Source organism: Crinia signifera, chromosome 9 (assembly GCF_055691185.1).
Source record: "Crinia signifera chromosome 9, ASM5569118v1, whole genome shotgun sequence".
NCBI classification, from domain to species: Eukaryota; Metazoa; Chordata; class Amphibia; order Anura; family Myobatrachidae; genus Crinia; species Crinia signifera.
Window position 1 is genome coordinate 8,186,497 of NC_139225.1, and position 26,727 is coordinate 8,213,223.

At 44.8% G+C, this 26,727-nt stretch overlaps 2 protein-coding genes across 5 annotated transcripts in view; one reads left to right on the top strand and one right to left on the bottom strand.

Moving 5' to 3' along the window:
• PSMB7 (proteasome 20S subunit beta 7) overlaps window positions 1–15,949 on the top strand; it is a 49,842-nt gene extending 33,893 nt beyond the window's left edge. The window contains exons 6-8 of the mRNA XM_083160998.1: window positions 2,024–2,082; window positions 15,456–15,607; window positions 15,728–15,949. Of these exons, the coding sequence (XP_083017124.1) occupies window positions 2,024–2,082; window positions 15,456–15,607; window positions 15,728–15,839 (323 nt within the window). The 3' untranslated portion in view covers window positions 15,840–15,949. The remainder of the gene's footprint in view (window positions 1–2,023; window positions 2,083–15,455; window positions 15,608–15,727) is intronic.
• Window positions 15,950–19,369: 3,420 nt separating this feature from the next.
• The window catches only part of NEK6 (NIMA related kinase 6), a 157,532-nt gene continuing 150,174 nt past the window's right edge, over window positions 19,370–26,727 (bottom strand). For all 4 annotated transcript variants that reach the window (XM_083161002.1, XM_083160999.1, XM_083161001.1 and 1 more), the window contains one exon: window positions 19,370–20,581. In XM_083161002.1, the coding sequence (XP_083017128.1) occupies window positions 20,471–20,581 (111 nt within the window). In that variant the 3' untranslated portion in view covers window positions 19,370–20,470. The remainder of the gene's footprint in view (window positions 20,582–26,727) is intronic.

The window sequence follows — 26,727 nt, forward strand, 5'->3', positions numbered from 1 at the left end:
GATGTCCTTTATGGTCAAGCCACGCTGTCCTGAGTACTCGCACAAAGTACTCTTACACGTGCCTCGGTGGTCTTGTCGAGTTCTAAAGGTGCGTACACACTGATAGATTTGGCCAACGATTCAATCTAGTTAACCATTTCCTCTGAACTCCTGCACAACGCTTTGGTGTCAAATGATGAACGAATGTACAAACGATTACACATGAACGATTGATCTTTAACGATGGTGGAGGGAGAGGGAGCCAGTCATTCAGCCTTACCAAATTGTTCATCCTGCATACATGTGAAACGATTGGTACACATCGCTAACGATTGGTTGCTGATCTTTCTGCATGCAGGAAAGATCATCAACCTCTACCAATGACCGGTGGGTATGCGCATCATACGATATATCGTTCATACACATGGAACGATATGATCGATTGGACGTTTCAATGGGTCGGGAACGCCCAGATCTATTGCCAAATCTATCCGTGTGTACGCACCTATAGTCTCTGGCCTCTATGTGTTTTGGAGAGCTCTTGTTTGTGCATGATGCTTTCAAGCACCACTTGCTGTACAGGACAGAGACGGCATAGATCAGGTGTGGCCAAACCAGTCCTCGAGATCTACCAACAGTCCATGTTTTACTGGCCACCTCTGGATCCAATGTCCATTAGGAATGAATGCAGCCTTTTTATTTATTAAGTTTCTTATATAGCGCACACATATTCCGCAGCGCTTTACAGAGATTATTTGAACAGTCCCTCCCACAATCTAAAAATATACTGGTAGGTTAATTGGCTTCCGACAAAAATTAACCCTGGAATGTCTGTGTGTGCGTGTACATGTGGTAGGGAATATAGATTGTAAGCTCCACTGGGGCAGGGACTGATGTGAATGTTCAAATATTCTCTGTACAGCGCTGCAGAATATGTGTGCGCTATATAAGAAACTGTTAATAAATAAAATAAGGTACTCGTTTAGTTTCACAGCGGCAGATATATCGCATGCGATTTGATGTGCGATGCAATTTAGTGCCTGTTCATAACGCCACTATGGAATGGAGATGATTTTATATAGTGTTGTGGGCGGACTTGGATTACTTTACATGTATTCCGCGTGCGGTCACCACGGAATACATGTAAAGTAACCCGCGGGGCTCGCTACGCTTCGGCCTCGGTGGCTCGCTACGCTCGCCACACTATATAAAATAAACTCCATGCCGTAGTGGATAGTGGGGTTATGAACAGGTAATAAACCTGTTATACATCGCACATCGAATCTTATGCAAATCGCATGCGATATCTGCTGCCATGAAACTAAACAAGTACCCAAAATAAAGATCTAGATAGAGGAGTTAAATGAAGGGTATATTGCATGAACACTTCTGCACGGGCAGGTCTTTATATGGTAAAGTGTTCGAAGTGTCATAGAAACACTCCAGTTGGAGGTTCCATTACATAATACAAGATGGCCGCAATATAGTGCAATACAAATTATTTTTGCGGGATTAGGGGAGCTGGATAAACAGAATGGGAAGTACCTACCTCAATGTGGACAAGCAGCTGCTAGCTCGCAATTTCATCGTCAGTCTATAAATTAATTGCTACCGGCAAATTCTCCAATTTTGATCAAATTTCCCCCCTTAATACCATATTTGTTGCAATACATTCTATGCAGAGTTTTTAATGAACTGTTCACTGTCACTTTTCACATGTCGATGATCCATTTCATACCGTATATTGTAGTACATAGGATTCTGCCACCACCAAGCTAATGATCGAATATTTGATCTCTGATTTGTTGCACAACACCACAAGGAGCTTGCGCTACGATGGACCGTTAGAGTGTTTGCTACAGGGTTTCTTGCTGATATCGCTTGTGATCATTCACACGTGTGCGAATTGTTATGTGTACAGACAACTGATCTGGTAGAATACACTGATGCGTGAGAATGAAATCCTCAGCTGCAAGAGATCCCGTTGTGAAATGTTGAGCAATTGTGTTGGCCGTGTTAAGCAATATGTATAAATGTTTTGCAGGCTCCGGGTCCTTGGCTGCGATGGCGGTGTTTGAAGACCGCTACACACCAGACATGGAGGTACGTGACTGATTAGATTTTCAAATATTTGTTTGGAGTGCAGATAATGTGTTATTTTTTTATTTTATTTTTATTCTATTGACTACTAGTCCCGTCTCTAGGATCAATAGGTCACATTGACTGAAACCATGATCAATACCATCACCGTAACAGGCTCCATATGACTGACGGGTAGCAGCAGTCTCCACATGGGGGGGTGTTGCGCATCTTTAATGTTTAGTGCCGAGAAGGAAACCGCAGACGTAGCTAGTAACTGACGGAATTGCTATGTAATTGTTTATAGAGGGCTGTCTTTAAATACAGGGGGTATGTGTAATAGTCTGAGATTTCCAGTGTAGCGGGATGCCGGAACATCTCAGATGTGCTTGTTGTTTTATCAAGCTGTAATTCTTTACAATGCAAAACCATTTATTGTAGAGCAGGGGCTCTCAAACTCGGTCCCCTGGACACCACACAGTTACCAGGTCACCCTACAGGTCCACTCATTACTCACTGACACATTTTAAAAGATCACAGGTGGAGCTAATTATTTCTTGTGATTCTGTAAAGAGACCTGCCAACCATGCACTGTGTGGGGTCCTGAGGACCGAGTTTGAGAAACTGCTTTGTAAAGGGGAAAGTCAGATATTGGCCAGCATCCCACATCTCCTGCAAACTCGGACTATTATGTGTTTCCCAAAAAGTGGATTCCTACTTGCTTTATCTGTGTCACTATCTGTCTATCTAATCTCTAACTTCTATCTCCGTGTGTGTACATATCTAGTGTAACAAACTGAGATGAAATGAAAGGACAATGAGATCCTACATTTTCATTGGCTTCTGTACGAAAGGGTGTCAGGCTCCCAAGACAAAGGTGTGTGGATCATGAGAGGGACAGTCAAATTAGGTCAACCACTACTGGTCAACAGGCAGAAGGTCGACACAACAAAAAATGTCAACATACAGTAGGTTGACTTTGACAAAAGGCCAACATGGAAAAGGTTGACACAGTAAAAGGTCAACATGGGTTTACATTTTTTTTTTTTTTTTGCTATGTGAACATAGACCCCCCCAGTTAGTGTGCCGCATCCCCCCGCAGTGCTCAGGACACTATTATAGTCTAACTGTACACCGACATGGATGGAGAAGTAAGAACAAGACGGTGCAAGAAACAAAAGTTTGGTCGACCGATCAACCAAAACTAGGACAAAGTAGTACAGACCATTTACATAATTTGCAGGCTACAAAGAAACCTATATTGTCATTGGTAGGTGATGATCCCCGTTACTATGCACAACGTCAATGCAGAAATAGCCAAGTGGTGATACTGTATTAGTTTCCATTTAGCGTAAGGCTGAACATGGTTACGGATGATTTACAGAACCGCTTTAGAAGGGGGATCTACTTTGCGGCGTCTCCTTCTGCCTGGAGATATGGGTCACATTGATCACCCCCCTCCCTCTTTTGGGATAACCCAACTATCATGTGTTATGATTCCCATCTCTGAGCGTAATCATTCCAGTGGCAGAGTACAGAGATTCCCAGACTCCGCCATTACGGTCTACGTTGTAAGGATCTACATGAGTTAAATCTAATTGCCTTCGTGTCTTGAGTCACCTCAATCATGTTTATCTTTAAAACCTGGATTGTTGGCGGAGTTTGGGGACCCCTGGCTTATTACACTTGGATACATTTTTTACTACGGCTATAAGTGAATAGGGAACAATAGGGTGCCAATGTATTCAAGTCCACAAAAACACAATAGAGAATGTGGCAGCGAAAGGGTGAAACAAAGTATAGAAATCCAATCCTTGGGGCCTCTGCTTAGTAAAATTATTAATAGAGTCTGTTCGATATGGCAGCAGAGAATTGAAATGATAATACATATCCGCCTCGCTGAGATCCTATCTTCTATTGACCACATAAATTAGTAGTCCTGTGAGCAATTGTTACCACTCAGTTAAGTCACGTCATGAAGACAAGCTGTCACACATACCAGAAGTGATCAATACCAGTCAATATGGTAATGGCTGCAGTGTGACGGTTTGCAGGGGGACTCGGCAGTAATGGGCGGCAGATCGCCTGTTCTGTTCTGCAGTAGTACATATGGCTTTCTCCGCTCCATGTTCTTGGAGGTGTATTTTGTACAGCACAATTTCGCAGGCACCCTGCGATAAGTAGCTTGGCGCTTTTACTTTGTGCGGCTTTCCGATGTGAGAGTAGACAATAATGGGGTAGGCAGGGAGAGGTAGAACTGGGCATAGATATGTTTAAGAAGACAAATCCTTAATCCTATCCATAAGCGAGTGCCAGTTTGTGCTCTAGTAGCTCTTCCGTACAGTAGGATCAGGCAGGTTATCTTGGTTGCCCAAGACACTGTTGTCAATGCACTGGAAGTGGTTATCCTGGACCTACCTTTGGTGGATGTTAACGACTGCATAGCATAATGGGAACACTCCACAAGACCTGTCATTTAGGAGATGTTCTGACCCATTTGTGTAGCTCTCCGTTCAGCCCGTGTCCGTCACTCAGATCCTTCCACTCGTCCCATTTTTTTCTGCTTTAGATGGACCTTTTTGGATTTGTTTTTGTGGAGGTAGTCCTTCGATTATGGGCAGGCGGTGGCCATATAGGGATGTGCATGGTTGGCGATACTTGTGTAGGCTGTGGTGTTATACACAATAAAAAAAAACCTATAACTCTTCCGCTGCCAGCCTGAACCACTGACTCGCGGCAGGTTTACTAAAAATTCTGATGCATCCACATGCGTTTCTCAGCAGATTTCTCTGCATTTGCGATACCAGGTGGGTATATATATTTGTCCAGTTTTGAGAGCCTGTAGTTTGTGTCCTGCTTAGCGATCAGGTGTGAAGCGGATGTGGTTTTGTGCTCCTGCAGTGCATCCGCTTCGTGTGTATAAGAGCTCTGCAGTTCTTCTGTGTAACTGTCTTCTGCAGTGCATGGGTATAAGGAATAGTCCGGCGTCGTCCTCCTCTGGTATCTCATTGTTATGTTGCTCACCAGGTTTTGCGCAGGATTCTCTGTAAGTTCTGGGGGCTGCTGTGTGTGTGACCATCTCAGGGGAGCAGCTGTTTCTGAGTTACTGAAGCCACCTGCTGGGTACCAAGAAAGCATCACACAACAAAGTCACTGATTACATTTCTGCCCCACTCTGATGCTTGGCCTGAACAATGGCTGAACTGTTGAGTTGAGCATTGAGTTGCTGCTAATTGATCCATTTTAGACTTGGGCTGAAATCACCGGGTTTATAGGGGCACATAAGGAGTGGCGTGTGTCTGCATAGTTTGCAGTGCTGTCTGAAGATCTTTGATCACTCTCAGCGGTTCCGGTCAGGTTACATCCCCCCCCCCCCCCCCCCCCCCCAGCGGTGTATCAGAATCATGGAATAAATTGAGGCTGAGAGTTTAAGCTCAATCTGCCAAATGAGAGAGCTGGAAACCATGCAGGCAGTTAAATATGGCTCCTTTCACTAGCGCAAACTTCTCTTGCCAACTTTTTGACATGTGAGAGTACCAAGCAATACGAGGAAGCAGAGTGGCTTATGGTTCTTAAAGCGGCACCAGGGTGGACCCGTGCTTGACCTAGCGGACATAAGTGACTTCCTTTATTCACAGGTGCGGTAATTTCTATTCCACTTGGACACGCAGATGCCTAAGGGGCTCAAGTATTTATTTTATGCAGAAATGTCTAGAAATACAAAAATAAACACTGCAGCCAAAATGTCATTGTCACCAGTCAGCTTTGGCTGGGATATGGAGACGCAGCTTAATTAAACAGTTCTGCGCTGTCTGTCGGCCTGAGAAAATTGATTGAGACTAATAAAACGGTAATGAAGATGATTCATGGAAGTGTTGATCCAGGAAGAGCGTACGAATGCCATGAAGCCATTGTTCCCGTGTCTGGCTGTTAAACCGTGTAACAATAGCTGCTGCTGCTCCTCACAAGGGGTAACTGGTAACTTTTTTTGATATCCTCCGTGAAGGGCAAAGTGGTACCTTTTCCGACAGAAGCAACCCTATTTGCATTCCGTTGTTATGCGGCATGTGGCCAAGATTACCCATTGTCGCGAGTTGCCACGGCGAGCATAAACCCCCTTGAAGAGTGTGGTTCATTAAAATGGGAAGAAGATTAATATTTTCCCTGTCAAGATCAATACGGCTTCTCCTGCACTAATTGTCAGAAAAGCTTGCGGAGGCTACTGAAGGATGGCAGTGTGTGCGTACAGTAGATCACAGGGACCGTATTCAAAGGATGGCTGTCCTGCAGCCTCTGGTATCGACTTGCAAATTAGCAGCTGGATTCTAATTAAACAAGCTTAATGAAAGAAGAATTTGAATACTTGCTGAAGAATTAAAAAAAAAAAAAAAAATTTAAATATAAAATAAAGACAATCCTTTCTCCGCACTTGGATCTGTCCTGCACGACACTCCCAGACTCCCAGGGAGACAGCTGTGCATCTGGGCTATATATACATATGTATTTTAATCGCTGACACATTTCATTGTCTGAACAGTTTTGTGGACAGCGTTTGTGTTACGCAGTACAACACTATGGAAACTTCAAAGGGTTTCATTAACATGCATTGTCTGCCGGCCTATTCATGGCCGGAGAGATTTATATCTTGTGTACATAGGCCCCCGCACTTATTTTACTTCTTATGTGCTTGATGTATATGCAGTATTCACATATGGCAGAAGATATAGGTTCATTGCCATTGTACAGTGATTTTAGGCGGTTTAAATTTTTATTGTTACAATGGTCGGTATTCAATGAGGCTGATTCACCAGGTTTTTATGGCGATTTTGTGCTGTACGGCGAATTTCTGACTAAAACGGTGAATCACCCTATTCAATGACCAGATGGCGAATACATTTGAAGGTTTTTTTCCGCCATGATTCACCGAGTAGCAATCGCTATCTTTTTATGGAGAAGTGGAATGTGAACTTTTAAAAGAAAGTGTTTTGTTTTTTACAATTGGTGTAAAAAAATCCGGAATTTATTCTGAGGAGGGGCATGCTATTTTTATTCATGTGCTGTAAGCACATGAATATATATTTAATTTAAAATTATTTTTTTTTTTTTTACACAGTCCAGCCAGCAGGGGGCCGGAGCCGAGCCGCTCATTAGATATTCATATATTCACTTCACCTGATCATTACATATTCATGATCGGGTGTAGTGAATATACCCGGTCCCCTGCTGGCACCCCTGGGGGGCAGCCTATGCTGCCTGGCTCCTAGGGAGCCCACCCCCCCCCCACAAATGTTCTGGGGCAGGCAGGGAGACTTCCATCTCCCTGCCTGCCACCGTCCCCAGCTCAAATTCGCCAGTCAGGGGCAGCGAGCCCCTGACTCGTTGAATACCGGAGCCGGCGAGGCTCCGGAACGCGGCGACCAGTGGCAAATGTGCAGCGAATCCCTAAACAGGATTCGCTGCACGTCGCCAGTATTCACATTGAATACCGCCCAATGACTTCTGACTCTTGTCTGCACTACAGTCTGCTGGCTCACTCAGCTGAGTGTCTCCATTGCTTCTCTGCTGCTCATTTGCCTGCTCTCCATCCTGCTACTTGTTCTCCTTACCTGCCTGCTCTCCATCCTGCCACCTGGTAGTTGTGCATCTTGCCCACCTGCCATTTGCTTGCTGTGCTCCTTACCCACCTGCTCTCTCCATCCAGCCATTTGAGCTCCTTACTTGCCTGCTCTCCATCCTGCTACTTGCGCTTCTTCCCCGTCTGCTCTGTCCATCCTGCCACTTGCTAGTTGTGCTCCTTCACCACCTGCTCCCTCCATCCTGCTACTTGCGTTCCTTCCCCGTCTGCTCTGTCCATCCTGCCACCTGGTAGTTGTGCTCCTTCACCACCTGTTCCTTCCCCGTCTGCCCTGTCCATCCTGCCACTGGCTATTTGTGCTCCTTGCCAGCCTGCGCTCCCTCCATCCTGCTACTTGCGGGTTGTCATCCCAGCCACTTTGTTCCTGCCAATTTCCAAATTTTATATGTGGTTATTTTTTAAATTGTATTTATTTTTTGCTGGGCGGGACTGTCTGTTATTAACCAGCAATGGAGCTCACTTGTGTATACACCAATTTGTAAATTGGCAGCCCTTTGTTTTGTTTGTACATATATACAACACCCCCCACACACAATTTTTTGTGTTCTAAACTTTCTCTTTATATTTGCCACAAAATACACACCACGTTCTACATATAGGCCCTTATTCTGGTTCACTCGCAAAGACAAATTCCTTTTCAAATGGCCAAAACCATGTGCACTGTAGGTGGGGCAGATGTTACTTGTGCAGAGAGAGTTAGATTTGGGTGGGGTTTTACTTCAAAGTGAGATCTATATTGCAGTGTAAAAATAAGCAGTCAGTATTTACTGTGCACAGAAACAAAATAACTCACCCAAATCTAATTCTTTCTGCACATCTTACATCTGCCCCCCTGCAGTGCACTTGGTTTTGTCCATTTGAGAAGGAATTTGCCTTTGCGAGTGAACCAGAATAAGGGCCATAATCAGTACCCAAACCGCCTCTGCTCACGTTTTACTCTTTCCGTATTCGGTTGGTCGGTCACCTTCACTCTTATTTTGTCCATTCCGTCCTATTTTAGTTCTAAGCTCCCTAGTCGCCCCCATTTCTTTAAGCACCACTAACAATCACTTTTCTGTAGCGTTTTTCACATTTCATGCATCTGCAACTCTACCCTCCTGACTGCTCCTTCTTAGGCCGTTTTGTCTTTTCATTTAAGACCCCCCCCCCCCCCATCCCTTGCCATGCATTCTTATTTTGCGCTCTCCCTCTGCGCTCTATCCTCCTTCCTCTTCTGTTCATTTCCCAGAATATAGAACTGCCAAGAGCAGAGAGAATGAAATCTGGGGTGGCAGCTGCTGTGCCCCACAGTTAGATAGCAAGACTTTGAAGATGTTTCAACTTAAAGGAGCTGAAGGCTACAGGCTTAGCCAATTTCTGCAGGTTGCAAGAGCTTTGGCTTCGTGCCTTTTTGAAGACGAGCTTCTACCGCTCCTGCCACTGCCTCCAGCGTGCTAACACCAGCAGGAAGTGTTTTTCTTTTTTTTTTTTTCAAGATTTTTTTTCCCCTCTGTAGTTTTAGCACATCTCCTATGTAAGTAGCACGTAGTTTGTCATTGCCAAATGTGACGAGCTTTCCACTATATTGGCCCTGCCTGGAAGCCTTCACTGCAGTGATAGATGGCGAGGTGCACGAGTGCCACTTCTCCAGACTGATTTATGGAGTCATATTTCAGAGAGAAGCGAGCGTCGGCCTCTGGAGAAACACTTATGGATTGCCAAAGACCAGCGCTGCTTCACTTCTGAAGGCCTTGCAGTCTTTTAAAGGCTCCGAAGCCATGGCAGCCACTGCAGAGCTGCCTTCATTTGTCATGTGGGCAGCTATAGATCTGACCTAAGGAAGGCTCCCAGCTCGGCCTTCGCGCAGCCTTTACATCTTCATATCGACTCTTCTCTCCGGCGTGTTCTGGAACTGTCAGCAGAGGGCTCGGTGCTGGATTGTTCTTCTGAAAGTTCCAGAAACATAATGGAAGTTTTCTTGGATAAGATGATGATGCATTTTGCCAGATCGCCAATTATATGTGTTTAACGCTATTATGTGCGGGTCTAGAACGGGCGTTGTCACTCATTATCCACCTGGGGAGAAGGGGGGCGCGGGGGGGGGGGGGATCCTTATGGATGCTAATGATTTTCCTAGTCTAGTTAAAGTGGGCATTGCCTCTGCAGGAAAGTGCTTGAACGGTGTTCCTCTTACATCCGGTTGGTGACGGTATTGGTGCTTATGGAGCGGCTTAGGCGATATTCCATCATTTTCCGTTGAGATCTGAGCAGTACTGTAAATGTTGCAGCGTCGTCACTTCTTGAGGTGACCTTACATCCGTACACTTTGGCCAAAGCCTGGACAGCGACAGTACCTACGAGCGAGCTCCTCAGGGACAGATTCCATGCAAATCGCTTGCGATGCGATTTAGCACACCCCCCACTATGCACATCAGCCCAAAGTGTGGTGAGCGCAGCATTACCCATGAGGGGCGGCGGTACGCGTCCTCCCGACCTGTTCAAACCCCCACTATCCACGTCGGCGTGGAGTTGATTTCATAAATTGATTTTTGATGGCGAATTGGTTGATTTTTATGGCGAGCGGACACGGAATACACGTCATGTAATCCGCGTCCCCTCATGGGGATCACTGCGCTCTCCACGCTTCGGGCTCATTTTCTGCGCTCGCCACACAACTCCACGCCAACGTGTGTAGTGGGGGTATGGACAGGTCGGGAGGATGCGTATCGTGTCCCCTAGTGGGGCTCGCTGCACTCGCCACGCTTCAGTCCGGCATGTATAGTGGGGGTGTGCTACAAGTACCGCTGATTGTTACTTTCTCTCTAAGCTTTGATAAATACTGTATGTGACTTGCTGTCCTACTGGGATGCCTGTAGGTTGACCTAATTTAGGTTGAAATGCATCGGTTGACCACTGAAGGTTGACACCTGAAATAGGTCAACATTGCTAAGGTCGACAGGGTTGGCTGATCAACACAAGCATTATTTTGACAGTCAATAGGTCGACGTGAGTTTTTCACGATCTTTTTTTTTTTTTGAGCCAAGCTTTGCCGAAAGTGTTTTATTTTAAACTCTACCCTCCACTACGGCCTGGTGGTAGAATAATATAGTGTGCTGAGCGTAGCGATGCATGGCGAGGGGACGCGGTACACCGACTGTGTCCATGTCCACTATGTAAACACTCAGGACAAAAATGTGAAACATCATGTCAACCTAATGCTTGTCAACCGGCCGACCCTGTTGACCTATTTCAACTGTTGACAATCAGTGGTCGACCCAATGTCCCGACGCTAACATCTAACTCTGCACCAGCCCCTGAATAGCCAGAAAGAGTCGGTTTCTTTGTGAATGCAGCCTGGGCAATGATGGCGGCACCGGGAGGCCCCGGGCGGCTCTCGGGGATCGGCCAGTGTTGTGTACACCGCTTTCAGGCCAGCTAGTAGTTTAGAGCCCCATATGTCTCTTCCTTTTGGCAGGGTATTTGGCATAAATGAATAGTTAATGTCTGTGATGCTAACCTGGATTTACATTCTTTTACTAGGGAAGATAAACTGCTGATTAATTCAGTATAGAACTCAATTACAAAGTGAGCGTTTCTCTACGGGGACTCGTCACCCTGCAGACAACAGATGCTGAATTTATACCTCGCCATCTTCTGCGCTGCAATGAAATATTAACATGTTTCATTGCATGTGTGAAATGCTTTTGGGGAAGTGGGTGTCTGGCTGCGTGGTGCGAGATCTCCCCGCTCCGTCCCACATGGAGCTGTAACCGCGGTGGCTGTATAGACGGATTGCCGGCAGTGGTGCAGTATTGTGTTCATAGAGGCCTCGGCTGCCTGGATTTACATTACACTCTATCCTGTTTGCTTTATGGTGATGTATACACATTAATATGTTTCATCGGTCCTCTGGCCCACTTTAAAATATGTAATATTGAACAGGCTGATGGCATCCAGCACATAGGAGGGACATGTTGCCCCCCCCTTCCGTATCATGTCTGCTGTAACACCGCTCTCCACATCCCCCTGTGTAAACTTAATTGCCCTCAGATAGAAACCAAGCTGATCCGCAGCTGTAAGTGGTCATTTGGCGAATACAAGCCATTTATTATCATCCTGACAGAGCCCTGTGTCCTGTCACTTGGTCCCTCTTATAATTACCAGGCTTCAGTCTGCTAAAAGCAGTTTATTTTCTTACTGTACACCCACAGAAGCTGTTTAACCCTTTCCCGGTGCTGCGCTTGCATGACGTTACTGGGAATATCAGCCTAAATCTTCCTCCAGCGTTCGTGTCTCCTCGTTTCCTATACAGTGTATATATAATCCTGCAATGTATCTTGTGAGCTTAATAAAATAATCTTTATGAAGTAATAAGACGGCAAGCTGTGATTGGGTGATTTGGTTTCCAGACTACCCAAGTGGTCGACTCTCGAAGGCATTTATTTAGTAGGCCACCAAACTTTTTTTTTTCTTCTGTACTTTAATCGTTCTTTATCGTACGGACATAATTGAAGCCCTCCCAATAAAACCGCGACAGCGCTGTATTTACTGTATCATGAGATGAATTACTGCGCGGCCACCTGGCAGGGGATTCTCACCGTACGCCGGCGTTTACTGGCCCCTGCAAATGTTTCTAACCTGCCTGTGGTAGAAGCACAACATCCACGGCAGCTCTCCTTCAATCGCTGAATCGTAAAAAGGGCCCATCAAGGTAATCCATCAGCACCCGATCCTGCACAGAACCCGCCACACATGACAGCCGGCTTACAGCTAAGATTTAATACAGCCCCTTGTCTGCCATCAAGCAGGCCTCGACAGTTTAAAGCTCATTCTCTAAATCTCTGCAGACTTTATGGCCAGCCGAGGGCCCATATAAAGTTTAATAGCATTACGGCACATAAATCATCTTTTAAAGATGCAGCCAGCAGCCTCCGATATTAAATGCAGACAATCGTGCGCGTTATAAATAATTTATCAAACACTATTTTGGATTGCCCATCCAGCCTGACATGTTTATTTTGCCCTTACCGGGAGTACTCCTTTGGCGCTTCTTGAGAGGACCATTAGCGGTCAGTTTAATGAACTCTGGGGCTGTTCAGGCCACCAGCAGCCGCATGCCACAGCTGCGGTGACTGATCTGGACCCCTCTCTCCTGCTTCCTCCAAGTGCCGGCCATTTGTCATTGGCTGGTAAATGGCTGCGCACATTGGAGCCCAGGGACGCATTGTGCGATGCAGTGATGGAAGCAAACAGATAGCTCTATAAAGAGCTGCTTGTCACAGCTGACTCGTCTCACCGTACATCACTCTTATTGTAATCTCATTTAAGAAGCAGCACAGACCCAAGGGGGACATATTCCCGGGTACTTTGGACTTTGCAGCTGTAAACTACTCGCAGGCCCCAGTTATTTTCTCCAAAACTTTCTGTTCTTTAATTACATGCGTGCCATTTGTGTATAAAAGGCGAGGAATGGGGCGGCAGCTCTACCTGTATGCAAATATCATACTGGCTGTTCCGGCATAGCTACAATCCGGCACACTCTTAAAAAAAAAAAAAAAAATTGTAACCATATGGAATGTAGTCCGTACAGAGGAAAATGTCTTCTAATATGTGGTCTGTGTATGTTTGGTAATCGGAGCTCTGTTGGTGACTTGTAAGGGTTTCAACAGCAACATACATGTGTATTTTGAGTTGCAGTGGTTTGGGATTCGGTATGAAATCCCGACGGTCAAAATCCCCAATGGGTCATAATCCAGACAAGGACAAAATCCCTACATTTAAAATCCCGACATGGTCAAAATACCGACATATAGAATGTGTAGGTGAAACTGTCAACATGATTTTGGGTTGACAGGTCGCGAGGTCAACATGGGGTTTTTCACTGTTTTATGACCCGAATGTCGACACAGTCGACATGGACACAGTTGGAGGTGAACTGCAGCCCCTAGCAACGCTGCGCTCGGCACACTATTTTATTCTCCCACCACACCCTAGTGGATGGTAGGGCATGAAATACCGCCTGTTGGCAGATGTCGGGTCAAAAATCAGTGAAAAAACCCATGTCAACCTCGCGACCTGTCGACCCAAAGTCATGTTGAGTTTCACCTGTACATTGTATATGTCGGTATTTTGACCTTGTTGGGATTTTGTCCTTGTCGGTAATATGACCCATTCGGGATTTTGACTGCATCCCGTGGTTTGGTAGTTAAATAAAAAATTATTGTAGATCTTTTCCAAAATGCCTAAAAAATTGGTGTCACCAGAGGGGGAGGGGTGTTTCGTTTTGTGACAGCACTGAGACGTAACACTTTTTTTGAAGTCTGTGTTCTCTGTAAGGAAACAGGAAGTGGCAAACAGGAAGCTATTGCAGGTAGCAGTCTTTGGCCTGGTACACACCTGGACTAGCTCTGCAAAATTTAATCAGGGTGTATGTCCGACTTTTGTGCTCCTGCTGGTGGGCCGTGCTGCGCAGATAGTGTATGATGCTAAACTGCCGTATGGGAGGAACAATGTGGCAGCCAGAACACATCGTCCTGATGCGTACCCAGCCTTTAAGTACCATGCTGCAAAGTGTGTGGTCAATGTTCTTTTTTTTTTTTTTTTTAAATGTACAAAGACTAAAGAAATGAATTGGTGGTCTGATAATAAAAGCACGGCAGATTTATACATAGCGACAGGAAGCATGAAGAGTAATGTTACTGTCTAGTGGATCAATACCATCGCCTGACCGTAATGATCACATCTGCTGCTTCAGACATCAGTGTAGCTACATAAAAGAAGTTTAATAATTAGTCACACAGAACATTATGTTGCCTATAAGTAACAGGTAAGGGTCCCGAAGACATGTTACATATTTATTATAATATGTTTGGGGAGAATAATATTGGCTGTTTTGTCCTACTGCATGTTGTGGATAATACAGATTTGCTTTTAGATCTCTTGCCTCCTGTTTTTTTGCACAATCGCCTTTTAAACAAGTGACTCAATAGTGTATTGGGGGATGTTGCAAGGACAGCGAGAGAAGTGGCACTACTGGGGTGTTGTGCAGACCGTGAGAGGTGTGGCACTGTATTGGGGTGTTGCGCGGACAATGAGAGGTGTGGCACTGTACTGGGTGTTGTGCAGACCGTGAGAAGTGTGGCACTGTACTGGGGTGTTGTGCAGACAGTGAGAAGTGTCGCACTGTACTGGGTGTTGTGCGGACAGTGAGAGGTGTGGCACTGTACTGGGGTGATGCACAGACAAGGAAAGGTGTGGCACTGTACTGGGGTGTTGTGCAGACCGTGAGAGGTGTGGCACTGTACTGGGGTGATGCACGGACAAGGAAAGGTGTGGCACTGTACTGGGGTGTTGCGTGGACAGTGAGGAGTGTGCAGACAGTGAGAGGTGTGGCACTGTACTGGGGTGATGCGCGGACAAGGAGAGGTGTGGCACTGTACTGGGGTGATGCACGGACAAGGAAAGGTGTGGCACTGTACTGGGGTGTTGCGTGGACAATGAGGAGTGTGCAGACAGTGAGAGGTGTGGCACTGTACTGGGGTGATGCGCGGACAAGGAGAGGTGTGACACTGTACTGGGGTGTTGCGTGGACAGTGATGAGTGGTGCTACTGGGATGTTGTGCAGACAGTGAGAGGTGTGGCGCTGTACTAGGATGTTATGCAGACAGTGAGAGGTGTGGCACTGTACTGAGGTGTTGCACGGACAGCTAGAGAAGTGATACTGTACTGGGGTGTTGCAGAGAACGGTGAGATGGTAATAGAGATGCTTGTTTTGTATTTGCAGGAGGAAGCTGCCAAAGAGTTAGTACGAGATGCCATCGCTTCTGGGATCTTTAATGACTTGGGCTCAGGAAGCAACATCGATCTGTGTGTGATCACAAAGAACAAAGTGGATTACATTCGTCCTCATGAAGTGGCCAACAAGAAGGGAGTGAGGTGAGTGAATGAAGTCTTACCTGTACTAACTGTCCTACCCGGGGTGACCTACAGACATCTTTTTTAGATCTACTCATTAGCGACACTTCACACTCAACCACAATGGCTTCTGTTTTACAGGACTGGAGACTACAAGTATAAGAAAGGTACAACAGGCATTCTATCGGAGAAGATTACCCAGTTCAATCTGGATGTGTTGGATGAAAATGTGCAAACGATGGATCTTTCCTAAGGTTAAACTCTTCAGCGGCGTTCCTGTATCTTTGTAGTAAATTTCAACACGTTAAGCTTTTATCCCTGCTGATTTCATTAGAAAATAAATACATTGTCTTTTCACTTGAACTAATGGTGTGTATACGTGTGTGTGTATACGTGTGTGTGTGTGGTTCCAGATAAGGTAGCTGCTGTCCTAGTAGTGGAGACATCACTAGTGTCTGGTGTAACACAAACTACAATTAGTAACAGTAGTCAACAAGGTTTTGGCAACATGAATGAAAACTGACTTTATGATAACGTGATAAACAAGTGCGGTGTGAAAGGGGTATCGTTTGCTATTAACGGTATATTGCCATTTTTTCCCCATTTCAAAACATTTACGGCTGCAGTAGGAAAGCGCCAGAGTTGATTTACCGGTTAAAGATAACCGGTATTTCAAAACGTTTAAAAAGCAGAGTCCTACACGTTTCAGAGCCGGTCTTTATGCAGTGAGAATGGCTCTGAAACGGTATTAAGTAAAAACAACAGATTACAGACCTGTGATTGGCTGTCCCCTGCATTCTGCCTTGAAACATGTTAAGGGGATTAAACGGGTTGACTGATGTGAATGGTACTTAAACGGTATTTAAAACGGTAATCTACTGCAGTGTGAAGGCTCAGACCCGTTTTAAATACAGTTTCAAAATACCGGGGTTTTTTTTATGTTTTGGCAGTGTGACAGCGTTATTAGTGTTACATGACAACATTTTCAGACCAAAGCAAAAATGCAATCTTAAAATTACAATTTGGTCTGGAATCTGACTACGTCCCTTTTCTATGTTGAAATGGGCACGTGGAGGAGTAAAAATAGCAAAAATATGTACTGTTAATCCTTATGCAAAAACGTGTCCTATTTCTGACCCCACTCCCATCTGAGGCTGTTAAGAGGGGTTTCAGTTAATCTTGCCTACTTTGACCCAAATACAATGTAATGGTGAGTACACACCATTAGGTTTACTTGTTTTGGGGTATAAGCTGCAGTGCAGATTTTGATGGTTTTGTCTATACCCAGTGTGTCTGCACAGCGAGGATGGGGAAAAAGGCTGGGCTGAAAATTCACTCAACGCATATACACTGATTGATGTTCGATGTATTTTTGAGCTGAAAGCGGCTCAAATGGCAAAACTGAGCTACTTTCGGCTCAGCCACCCAGTGTGTATGGGCCTTAACACTGAAGGATTTTAAAAGGAAAATAGTTACTGAATATCTTCCATTCGCAATAAGACTAGTGCCACATGATCCTGAACTCCTGGTTATTGTTCCTCCATGCCAGACGTCGAGTGTGAGTCTCCTGAGTACAGTAGTTGATACCTCTACAACAGTGGTAGCCAACCCTAGCCTTCGAGAGCTTACCAACAGTTCACATTTTCCAGACAACCTAGCTGCTGCACTCATTAATCACTGACACATTTTAAAAGATCCACAGATGGAGCTAATTAGCTCACTTGTGATACTGTGAGGAGATCTGCAAAACATGCACTGTTGGTAGCTCTCGAGGACTAGGGTTAGCTACCCCAGCTCTACAACATAGGTCTTCAACCTGTGGCCGTCCAGATGTTGTGGAACTACATGTCCCAGCATGCCCTGACAGTTTTGGCATGCTGTTATAGGAAATAATGTGGCAATGCATGTTGGAACATGTAGTTTCACAACATCGGGAGGGCCACAGGTTGAAGACCCATGCTCTACAATGTGCAATCCCAGTAACCGTTCCTCTTGCAGCAGAACAAAAACATCTCTTAACTCCTAATATTTTGACCAATTACTTTTGAAAATTCATTCATCTCTTAGGGGGGGGGGTCCATGGTGATCTAATCATGAAGCGGTGGAAAGAATGGAGAAGTGAGACAGTAGAGAAGTAGCCCATGGCGGCCAATGAGCTGCTAAGTATAATTTTATAAAATGCATTTGATAACGGTTACCTCAATGCTGGTTAGTTGCCATGGGCAACTTCTCCACTGTTTCATGAATATACCTCTATGTAGTAAACCTCAGAGAGATGAGGTTGGAGGAGATAAAGTACCAACCAACCAACCAGCTCCTGTCTTTTTTTCAGTTAGGGTTTTCTGTGTAATCCTGAAGAATGAAGATTTAGAAGTGCTGTTATTCCCTCATGGGGTACACCAAAGCGTGTGACAGTGGCTCATTCCTCTGCCCATGAAAGAAACTTGTCATGTCTGAATTGTCATCAGCTCTAGTATTTTGCTGGCAGATCTGCGCTGAAGTGGAAGTTATTGCTTTGGTGCTTTGACTATAAAGTCGTTCTACCAAGTACCGGCCGGGTCTTCCTTATCCGTGTATTCCAAAAACCAAAGTATTCCTAAAATAGAATATTTCGGTTCCCCCCCCAGCCCCTTTTTCCCATACTTACCGATGTCCATGGCGGTGCTCCGGGATCCTATTCAGCTATCTCCGATCCCAGGGGTGCGCCGGTAACATCGCCGGCACACTAGCGCAATGCATTGCAGGGACTGGAGATGCCGCTGAAGAGGATCATGAAGGCTGCTGTGGATGTCGGGGGACCAGGTAAGTATGAAAAAAAAAAAATCCCTTATCCAAAACGCTCATGGTCCCGAGTATTTTGTATAAGGTATACTAAACTTGTATTGTTTACTGTGGTTATGGAATAGTTTTAACATGGTAACATTGCATAGGGATTAGAGAGGCCAATTTTGGGATGGTTTTTTTTTTTTTTTTTTTCTTCAATCCTGAATTGGAATATGGATTGTTGTAGAAAGTTGGTGGTAGAGCCGGCCATACATCTACAGATCGATTGGGCTGGTTGGAACAAAGTCTTGGTAATGGATGAGAGTAAATGACAGATGACCATTTGCTTTGAAATGCTGGAAAACTGCCAAACTGTCACTCAGATATTACCAGGTTTTTGTTCCAGCCCGATCTGACAATCGATCTGTAGGTGTATGGGCAGCTTAAGGTAAGGAGCAGCAAGTGAGGCTGAGTGTAGGGGGGACTGAGGGGGTGGGGACCAGACAGGATGGATGCACATGTATTAAATAGTACTTTCTATTAGATCAGCAGCCATAGAGCTACAGACAACGTCATTTCAAATGGAATCAGAGCTAGCAGTCTGGCAACCAATCAGGAGCTTCTGCAGCAGCAGCATTCTTGATTAGCTGGTGGTATGCCAGCTGTGGCCGGTGCTAAATGTGCAAATGCCACAAGTAGCCCTAGACACCGGTGCTACCCAGCCTACAGCTGGGCAGCATTTGAGCCAAGTGCTACTAGTGCCCAGCGCTGCCTGGCACAAATTCCCTAATTGTGATAATAAGTAAGCACCTTCAGTGCCACCCTAAATGGTGCCTTCTCCCTCCATTACTTTAGGGATATTGAATAGGCCCCTTTTATCATTTAATTTGCAAATAAAGGGATATGTTTTTTTCCCTAAGAAAAACAAAGATTTAGTAAATCTGACAATGTATTTATTACCTAATAACTCTTATGTCCCTGGGTCCATCTGCCCAGGTACAAAAACCAATCATACAAAAATAAAGAATTTTGTTTATTAGCAAAGTTTTTTTTCAACCACAAAATGAATTCTATAGAAAACCACGTTATAACATTGGAGCAGATATTGTAACAGTAAGTCTTTACCAGCCTCTATAGCAGCCTTCCAGTATGGCGTCTGTTTTCTGCAACCGTAACCTGTGATTCTCTCCTGGGCATCGCAGTCCAACCCCTGCTTGGTAGTATAACTGCGTCCTTGTTTGGGGATCTCCTTAGCACAATATCAAATGTGTGAGAGGTTCCTTCAAACCGCAGAACATTGGTGTTCATTCACACTTCCATATGATCCATTCACAGTTAAGTCAGTCAAAGTATGTGTATATATAATTTTTTTTTTCCCTATGGTCTCATACTGGAGTGGCTACGGCAGGGTTAACACTGCTTTTATTGGTATCATACTGAAATTTGACAGTCATCAAAAGTTTCGGAGCAATAAAACAAAAGTTGCCTAAAAAAAAAGCCGTCCGAGTTATTGTGGCATCTAGACACAGTGCACCGGTATACAATGGGAAATCAATAATGGCACGATCGTTAGATAAGCAATCTTCTCTCGTATGGGGGTTTTCCCACAAGAGAAAACAAATATATAAAAAGCTGGTTTTCTTCTTAAAATTCACAAACACATTGAATTTACACCTAACGCTATTTATTGAATATTTAGCAGAAAGAAAAGTAAGTAAAGCAGGTAAGCCCGGCGCTGGGCTTCTAAAACTACACAATCTAGAAAAGGTCTGTATAAACCCTACAACAAGTTCAGTGGAGGAATTATTTCAATGTTCACATTTAAAAATACGATTTGGCGATTCCTTGAATTCACCCATTTCATTCTGTCCTAACCTAAATCACACACAACTCCTTAGATAGGATTTATATCTGCAATGTTACATCTACAATCCGTTAAAAATGTGTTGCCTTCCGGAAGTGTCACCTGAAACCTGGCCTACAAATCCTTGTAGAGCCTAAGCCGCAGCGTGGAAAAGACTCTGCTCTTGCTGAAACTCCTGGGGCCTCTGCTTCTTGGAAGAAGTATTCAAGTAAGGCTGAGTGATCGGGTCTTCCTCGATAGGGTAGCCCCTATTGGTTTCATGTGCTAGACGTCCACACGTGCATCTGTTTTGCTATCTGATGGACGTAGCCAATATCCGGCCTTTGGTCTGGATCTGGGTAAATGCACATGCTGACCAATTCTCGTAACTACGGGAGAGAAGGAGAAAATTCCAGGTAATTCAGCTTTTACACAGACGTTAATGTATTACATTGTTAAACTTTTAATATACATAAAGAGTGGCTTGAAAAATATTGATTTATATAACAAATTGTTATCTGACTGGATACATGCTTTATTGTAAATCGTCCTGACAAAAACCAGCTGAAGTTACAGGAAGTAGCTACTAAGATAACACTAATGCTTGTATTAACTGCTTGTATTAACTCAAGGTACTAAGTCAGTCACCTGTGGCCAAGAATTGGATACACTTAAAACATAGATCCTTAGAACAGCATTTGGGAATTACTGTTGTGGACAGTCTACATAGGCCAGGCCAGGCCTGGCCATCCAGCTATGAAACTACACATCCCAGCATGCATTGCCAGAATGTAAGCATTCTACAATAGCAAATCTGTGGAAAGGTATGCTGGGACAACAGCTGAAGAGCCACATGTTGGCCAGCCCTGTACTAGGCCCTTTGGTTAGTTGTGGAAAGCTCATATTTTTTTTATTTGTTCAATCAATGGACAATGCAAGTTAGTGGATAGGGAACAATATGTAAATTAGACTTCTTGTGGTGGGGGTTAGTGATGTGCCAATGGGATATCGGCTTCTGCTAAACTGAATCTGTCTGTCTACTAATCCACACTTGCTAAAACATATATCAAAATCCCAATGCCGGAATCCCGAAACTTTCTCCCTCCATGGGTGTCCACGACAACCCCCCCTTGTCGGGATTTTGAACGCCGGGATTTCATATCAATCCCGTTTGGGAGATAGTTAAGTAGGTGAAAGGCAGTGGCTGACGCCAGGGAAGAGGAAGCTCTGGCCCCAACACCCTCACCCCATGCAATGTAGAAGCGCATTAGCTAGTATTTTCTCTCAAAATGTTATCTCTGATCTTTGATAAATACCTCCTGTACTATCAATGGGCGTGCGATAGTTTCAATCAAGGGTAAATTAAATTATACTCTGTACACCAAGATCCAGTTAAAAGGGACATTAATCGTCAAAAATAAAAACATTTTGGCACAAATACCCTTGTATTTGCCAAATATGTCTAACCCTATGGTGGAGATGTCTAATGTCCTTTAGGGTACAATTGGCCACGTGGCACACAAAGGCTAGCCATACTGAATAACAAACCAGTGGTCTCATCATATGTATATGATCCAAATAAAACCAAGGTGTCCATGTACATTTTGTAGCAGCTGAGAATATATACAATGTACGGTTTATACTTCGTTTGGAACAACGATTATAAACCAGAACTGTTTGGAAAGACATTAAGGAATATGGGGAGATCGAACTCTGGCTCTAATACAATTATACATTATATGCCCAAAATCACTCGCCTTTTATTATTTCATCGGATTTCAGAATAAAGGATCCAAATAAATGACCAATCGGTGATTGCGCAGGTAAAAGAGACATTTTATTCTGTGGTATGCTGGTGTGTACACCGGCTGCATTTAATATTTTATGACACATAATGAACATGAGAACAGAATTACTGGGGGGAGTGAGGCAGGAGTACAGAAGCTGCTTTAGTCCGGATCTTTATGAGGTCGCCCAGGATCAGGACTCTGGGGAACGACTGAGATGATCAGTAACGCGCAGCTCTGCTCGCCTCTCTCAAGGGGATGTATAGAGATGAGGGGAGAAACAACATCCAAACATGATCAATGGAAAGTATTCACTGTTAGCTTGAGAAACGGAGACACATAATATTTCCCTGGATTGTCGGTGTTGGTTACATGACTAACATTGTCCACAGAGCCGAACAATAGCAATGGTTTGATAATTGATTGAGATATTGATTCACAGCTCAGAGAGGTTTAGAACACAGTGAACAGAGAGATGAATAGTGGGCAGATTTTATGTGGACAGGTTTCGGTGACATTCAATAACCCTGTCAATTACTGTGGAATGTGTGGTTGGCGTATAAAAGGCTGCCAAAGCAGCCTGGCGTTGAAAGGGGACATCCAGGGGGCACGGGCTTCAATCCCTCGTCAATGATCTTTATGATGATCGATAAAGCTGTGCAACCAGAACCACATTCAGTACTGGGGGGGGAGGGGGGGGGTACAATTAATTGTATTGACTTGCAAATAGACAATGCTGCAGGCACTAACTTTTAAGAACCCCAATTTTGCAAACACGTTCTCCCCATTATTACTGAGCAATGGGAATTTTGCCATGGCAATGTATTTATTGCACCCGTTCCCATGATTCTTTAAAATTCCATTGTGTATTTTTGGAAAAGGGAAGAAGGTTATCCTGGAAAGAGGGTTTTGAGGTCAGCACAAAACACTGTAAATGGTTGCTGCTGAATGTGTAGCATACTTGCCTACTTGTGAAAAATAGTTTCAGGGAGATTATAGTTAATAGTAGTATGTTACAAAGTGCTCCATAGAGGGGGCGTGTCATGCCCCTATATGTCTAGTTCCATATATAGAGAGATTGTGAAAAGAGATTGTGAACGTGGCACCTAGAAGCATGGGTCTTTAATTTAAAAGGACTTATATCTAAATGTAGATGAGCCCCAAAGCAGTTAGTAAGAGCTACTATACTTGGTAAAGTGCTGGGAAATGGTGCTGATGATTCAACATAAATGTATCTGTCTCATTTATTTTTCCCCAAAAAAGGTAACAGTGTAATGTGGGCTAGGTGACATGAGGGAGATTGCTAGACTAATGAGCGGGAAAAGGAGATTGCTGCAATGTCAGGGAGTCTCCTGCAGAATGCAGGAGGGTAGGCAACTATGATGTAACAGTGTGGGCTAGGTGCCATGAGGGAGATTGCTAGACTAATGAGGGAGAGAGGGAGATTGCTGCTATGTCAGGGAGTCTCCTGCAGAATGCAGGGGGGTAACTATGATGTAACAGTGTAATGTGGGCTAGGTGACATGAGGGAGATTGCTAGACTAATGAGGGAGAGAGGGAGATTGCTGCTATGTCAGGGAGTCTTCTGCAGAATGCAGGAGGGGAGGTAACTATGATGTAACAGTGTAATGTGGGCTAGGTGACATGAGGGAGATTGCTAGATTAATGAGGGAGAGAGGATGATTGCTGCTATGTCAGAGAGTCTCCTGCAGAATGCAGGAGGGGAGGTAACTATGATGTAACAGTGTGGGCTAGGTGCCATGAGGGAGATTGCTAGACTAATGAGGGAGAGAGGGAGATTGCTGCTATGTCAGGGAGTCTCCTGCAGAATGCAGGAGGGGAGGTAACTATGATGTAACAGTGTGGGCTAGGTGACATGAGGGAGATTGCTGGACTAATGAGGGAGAGAGGGAGATTGCGGTTATTTCAGAATGCAGGAGGGTTGGCAACAATGATATGATATACTACAGGATACCTTGTGTGGTTCAAATGTGGAACAATAAATTTACTCATTCTTTTTCCACATAGGAAGGTTACCCCACTTCTCACAGAGGTGTGGCCAGTGCCTGTACAATCATTGTCCCACCATTCCAAGGTCACATTTCCAGACATTGTACACAATGGATTTCGGCTAGGTAGATAGAACTCGCCTGGATGTGCTTTGTCTGGTCCTGTGCGCACATCTATATGTTATATAGATTGGGCCATGAGGTCACAGAGGAGACAGTTGTCACATTGTTGCCGGTTAGCCATACAGATAACTTAGTCACACTTTCCATGTTAGTGCAGAAACACAACGTGTAAAGGAATATAGATTCTATAGCGCAGACCCACAGGGCTGGTTCTGAGGTGGGAACAATGCACAAAAGCACCAAGTAACTCAAACCAAGCTGCGCTGCTGGAGGGGCAGATGCAACATGCAGAGAGATACAAGCTAATCACTAAAGCTGGGTACACATTCAGGCCGGTACACACTGGGCGACTTTGAGCTGAAAGCAGGGCAGTTTTGTTTTTTGAGCCGCCCAGTGTGTATGTGTCAGCGGTGAGTGCGCTCCCGTATCATCGCCGGCCACTGCCGCTCATCTGCTGGTATTACCAGGTGAGCGACGGGGTGGACGTCTTTCCATATTGTCCTGCTGCGGAAAGTCGGCCACCCCCGGGAAAATCACCCAGGGTGTATGGACCTTTAGACGACGTGTAAATGAGGCAATGTTGTCAGTAATTTCTCTTGAACTCCCAGATAAATGATACAGTGCGCACACATTGTGCGATTTTACAAAACATATAGTCAGTGGCCACATCCGGGAGTGTGCTGTCGTTATCAATATACTGTATACACAGCTTCCAAAGATCAAAATAACAATGGCCGTCCCGCGAGTGCACACTGGCATTGTGATAGAGGGTACACACGAGATGATGTAAGCGTTATGGACTGTCATATGTCATGGGTACGCGGTATAAGTAGCACATTACCGCACTGAGTCAATTTCATTCGCGGGGATTAAGGCTGCACAGTAATCCCAGAGGGTGGAGTCTTTCCTTGCAGATTCAGGAGCTACAAGGGAAAGTCTGGAGGAAAAAGGGTGTAAATCGGGAGATGACATGGGTGGAAAACCCCCTCATTCCGCAATCTCTGCGCATTAATGCCGGTGCAAGGAAACAGCTATTTCATTGAACAGCCTTTTCCCGCTGCATGCAGTAATTAGCTGACAATTAGTGGTAAATTGGATGTTCGTGAATTGCACTTTAAAAGCATTTGCACCCCTTGCAGTGCACCATAGTTTGTCCAGGGGGCAGTTTCTTGCTTTGATCGCAGCTCAGCATTGGGGCCATAGTAACTACCATCGACTCTCCCTGATATTCATCCCACAAACCTGGAGCAGAATGAAGAGAGACCAGTACAAGGGGGTAAGATGTAGAGCCCCGACCAGCTTCTGGTAATCTCTCCAATAATGTAACGCATGGCCCATGTCTTCCCTGCACCCATTGTGCCCCTTTAACATTAGGCAGGCTCCCCTGACAGCCTCCAAAAATGTAAAATAAAAGGTTAGAATCCCAAACTGGAAACACAACATAAGTGAGCATTGGGTTTAGCAGAAGATATTTATAGTCAGTGGGGTAAATAGGTCAGTTTGTGCATTATACAACTACAGTAGCTCTGTGCTTTCAAATGCAGGGGTCACTATAAGGCGGAGGGGGGGGTGATACAATCGTATGTTCCCTTTAGCGTATTCCTATGTAATGGTTATAGTCTGGGGCTCAAGGAACCGTGGAACATCAGAAATATAGACTGTAAAACATTATTATTATTATCTGTTTCTTCTATAGCGCACACATATTCCGCAGCGCTGTACAGAGAATATTTGAACATTCACATCAGTCCCTGCCCCAGTGAAGCTTACACTCTATATTCCCTACCACATGTACATGCACACACAAACATTCTAGGGTTAATTTGTTGGGAGCCAATTAACCTGTATATTTTTGGATTGTGGGAGGAAACCGGAGTACCCGGAGGAAACCCACGCAAACACAGGGAGCATACACAAACTCCGTAGAACAGTTAATACCCCGCTTACCCCGTTGCCACCGCCTCTAACCTGGACATGCAGATCTGTCGGGTCCCCGGCTCTCCCGGCTCCAGGTGCTAATAAAAAGTGACACTCGGAAAATGTCTGCCCCCATAATGCAGACAGTTTTTGAGGATGCTAGAGGAGGCGGAGTGTCACTTTTTTATTAGCAGCTGGAGCCGGGAGAGCCGGGGACCCGACAGATCTGCATGTACGGGTTAAAGGCAGCGACAATGGGGTAAGGAGGGGGGAGGGCAGGAGCCGGGACCTGACAGAAGCGCCGGCAGGTGGACGACAGCAGGTAACTATAGCCCCGCAGACCCCCCGGCGCCCACACCTTCTTAGCGCCTCCCCACCACCGTGGGGGCTGCGGGACAATAGTTACACCACTGATGCCCCAAAATTATATGGTTCTGAGACATTTTCTTCATTAATAAAATTAAGAGCATACAAATGGCAGCATGCACTTAAATGTTTTAATGCATTCATGCATGTGTGTGTGTGTATATATATATATATATATATATATATATATATATATATATATATATATATATATATATATATATATATATATATATATATATATACATACACACACACACACACACACACACACACACACACACAGAGATAAAAATGTACAATGCAGTAGCGTAGCATACTCTGGGGTAATTT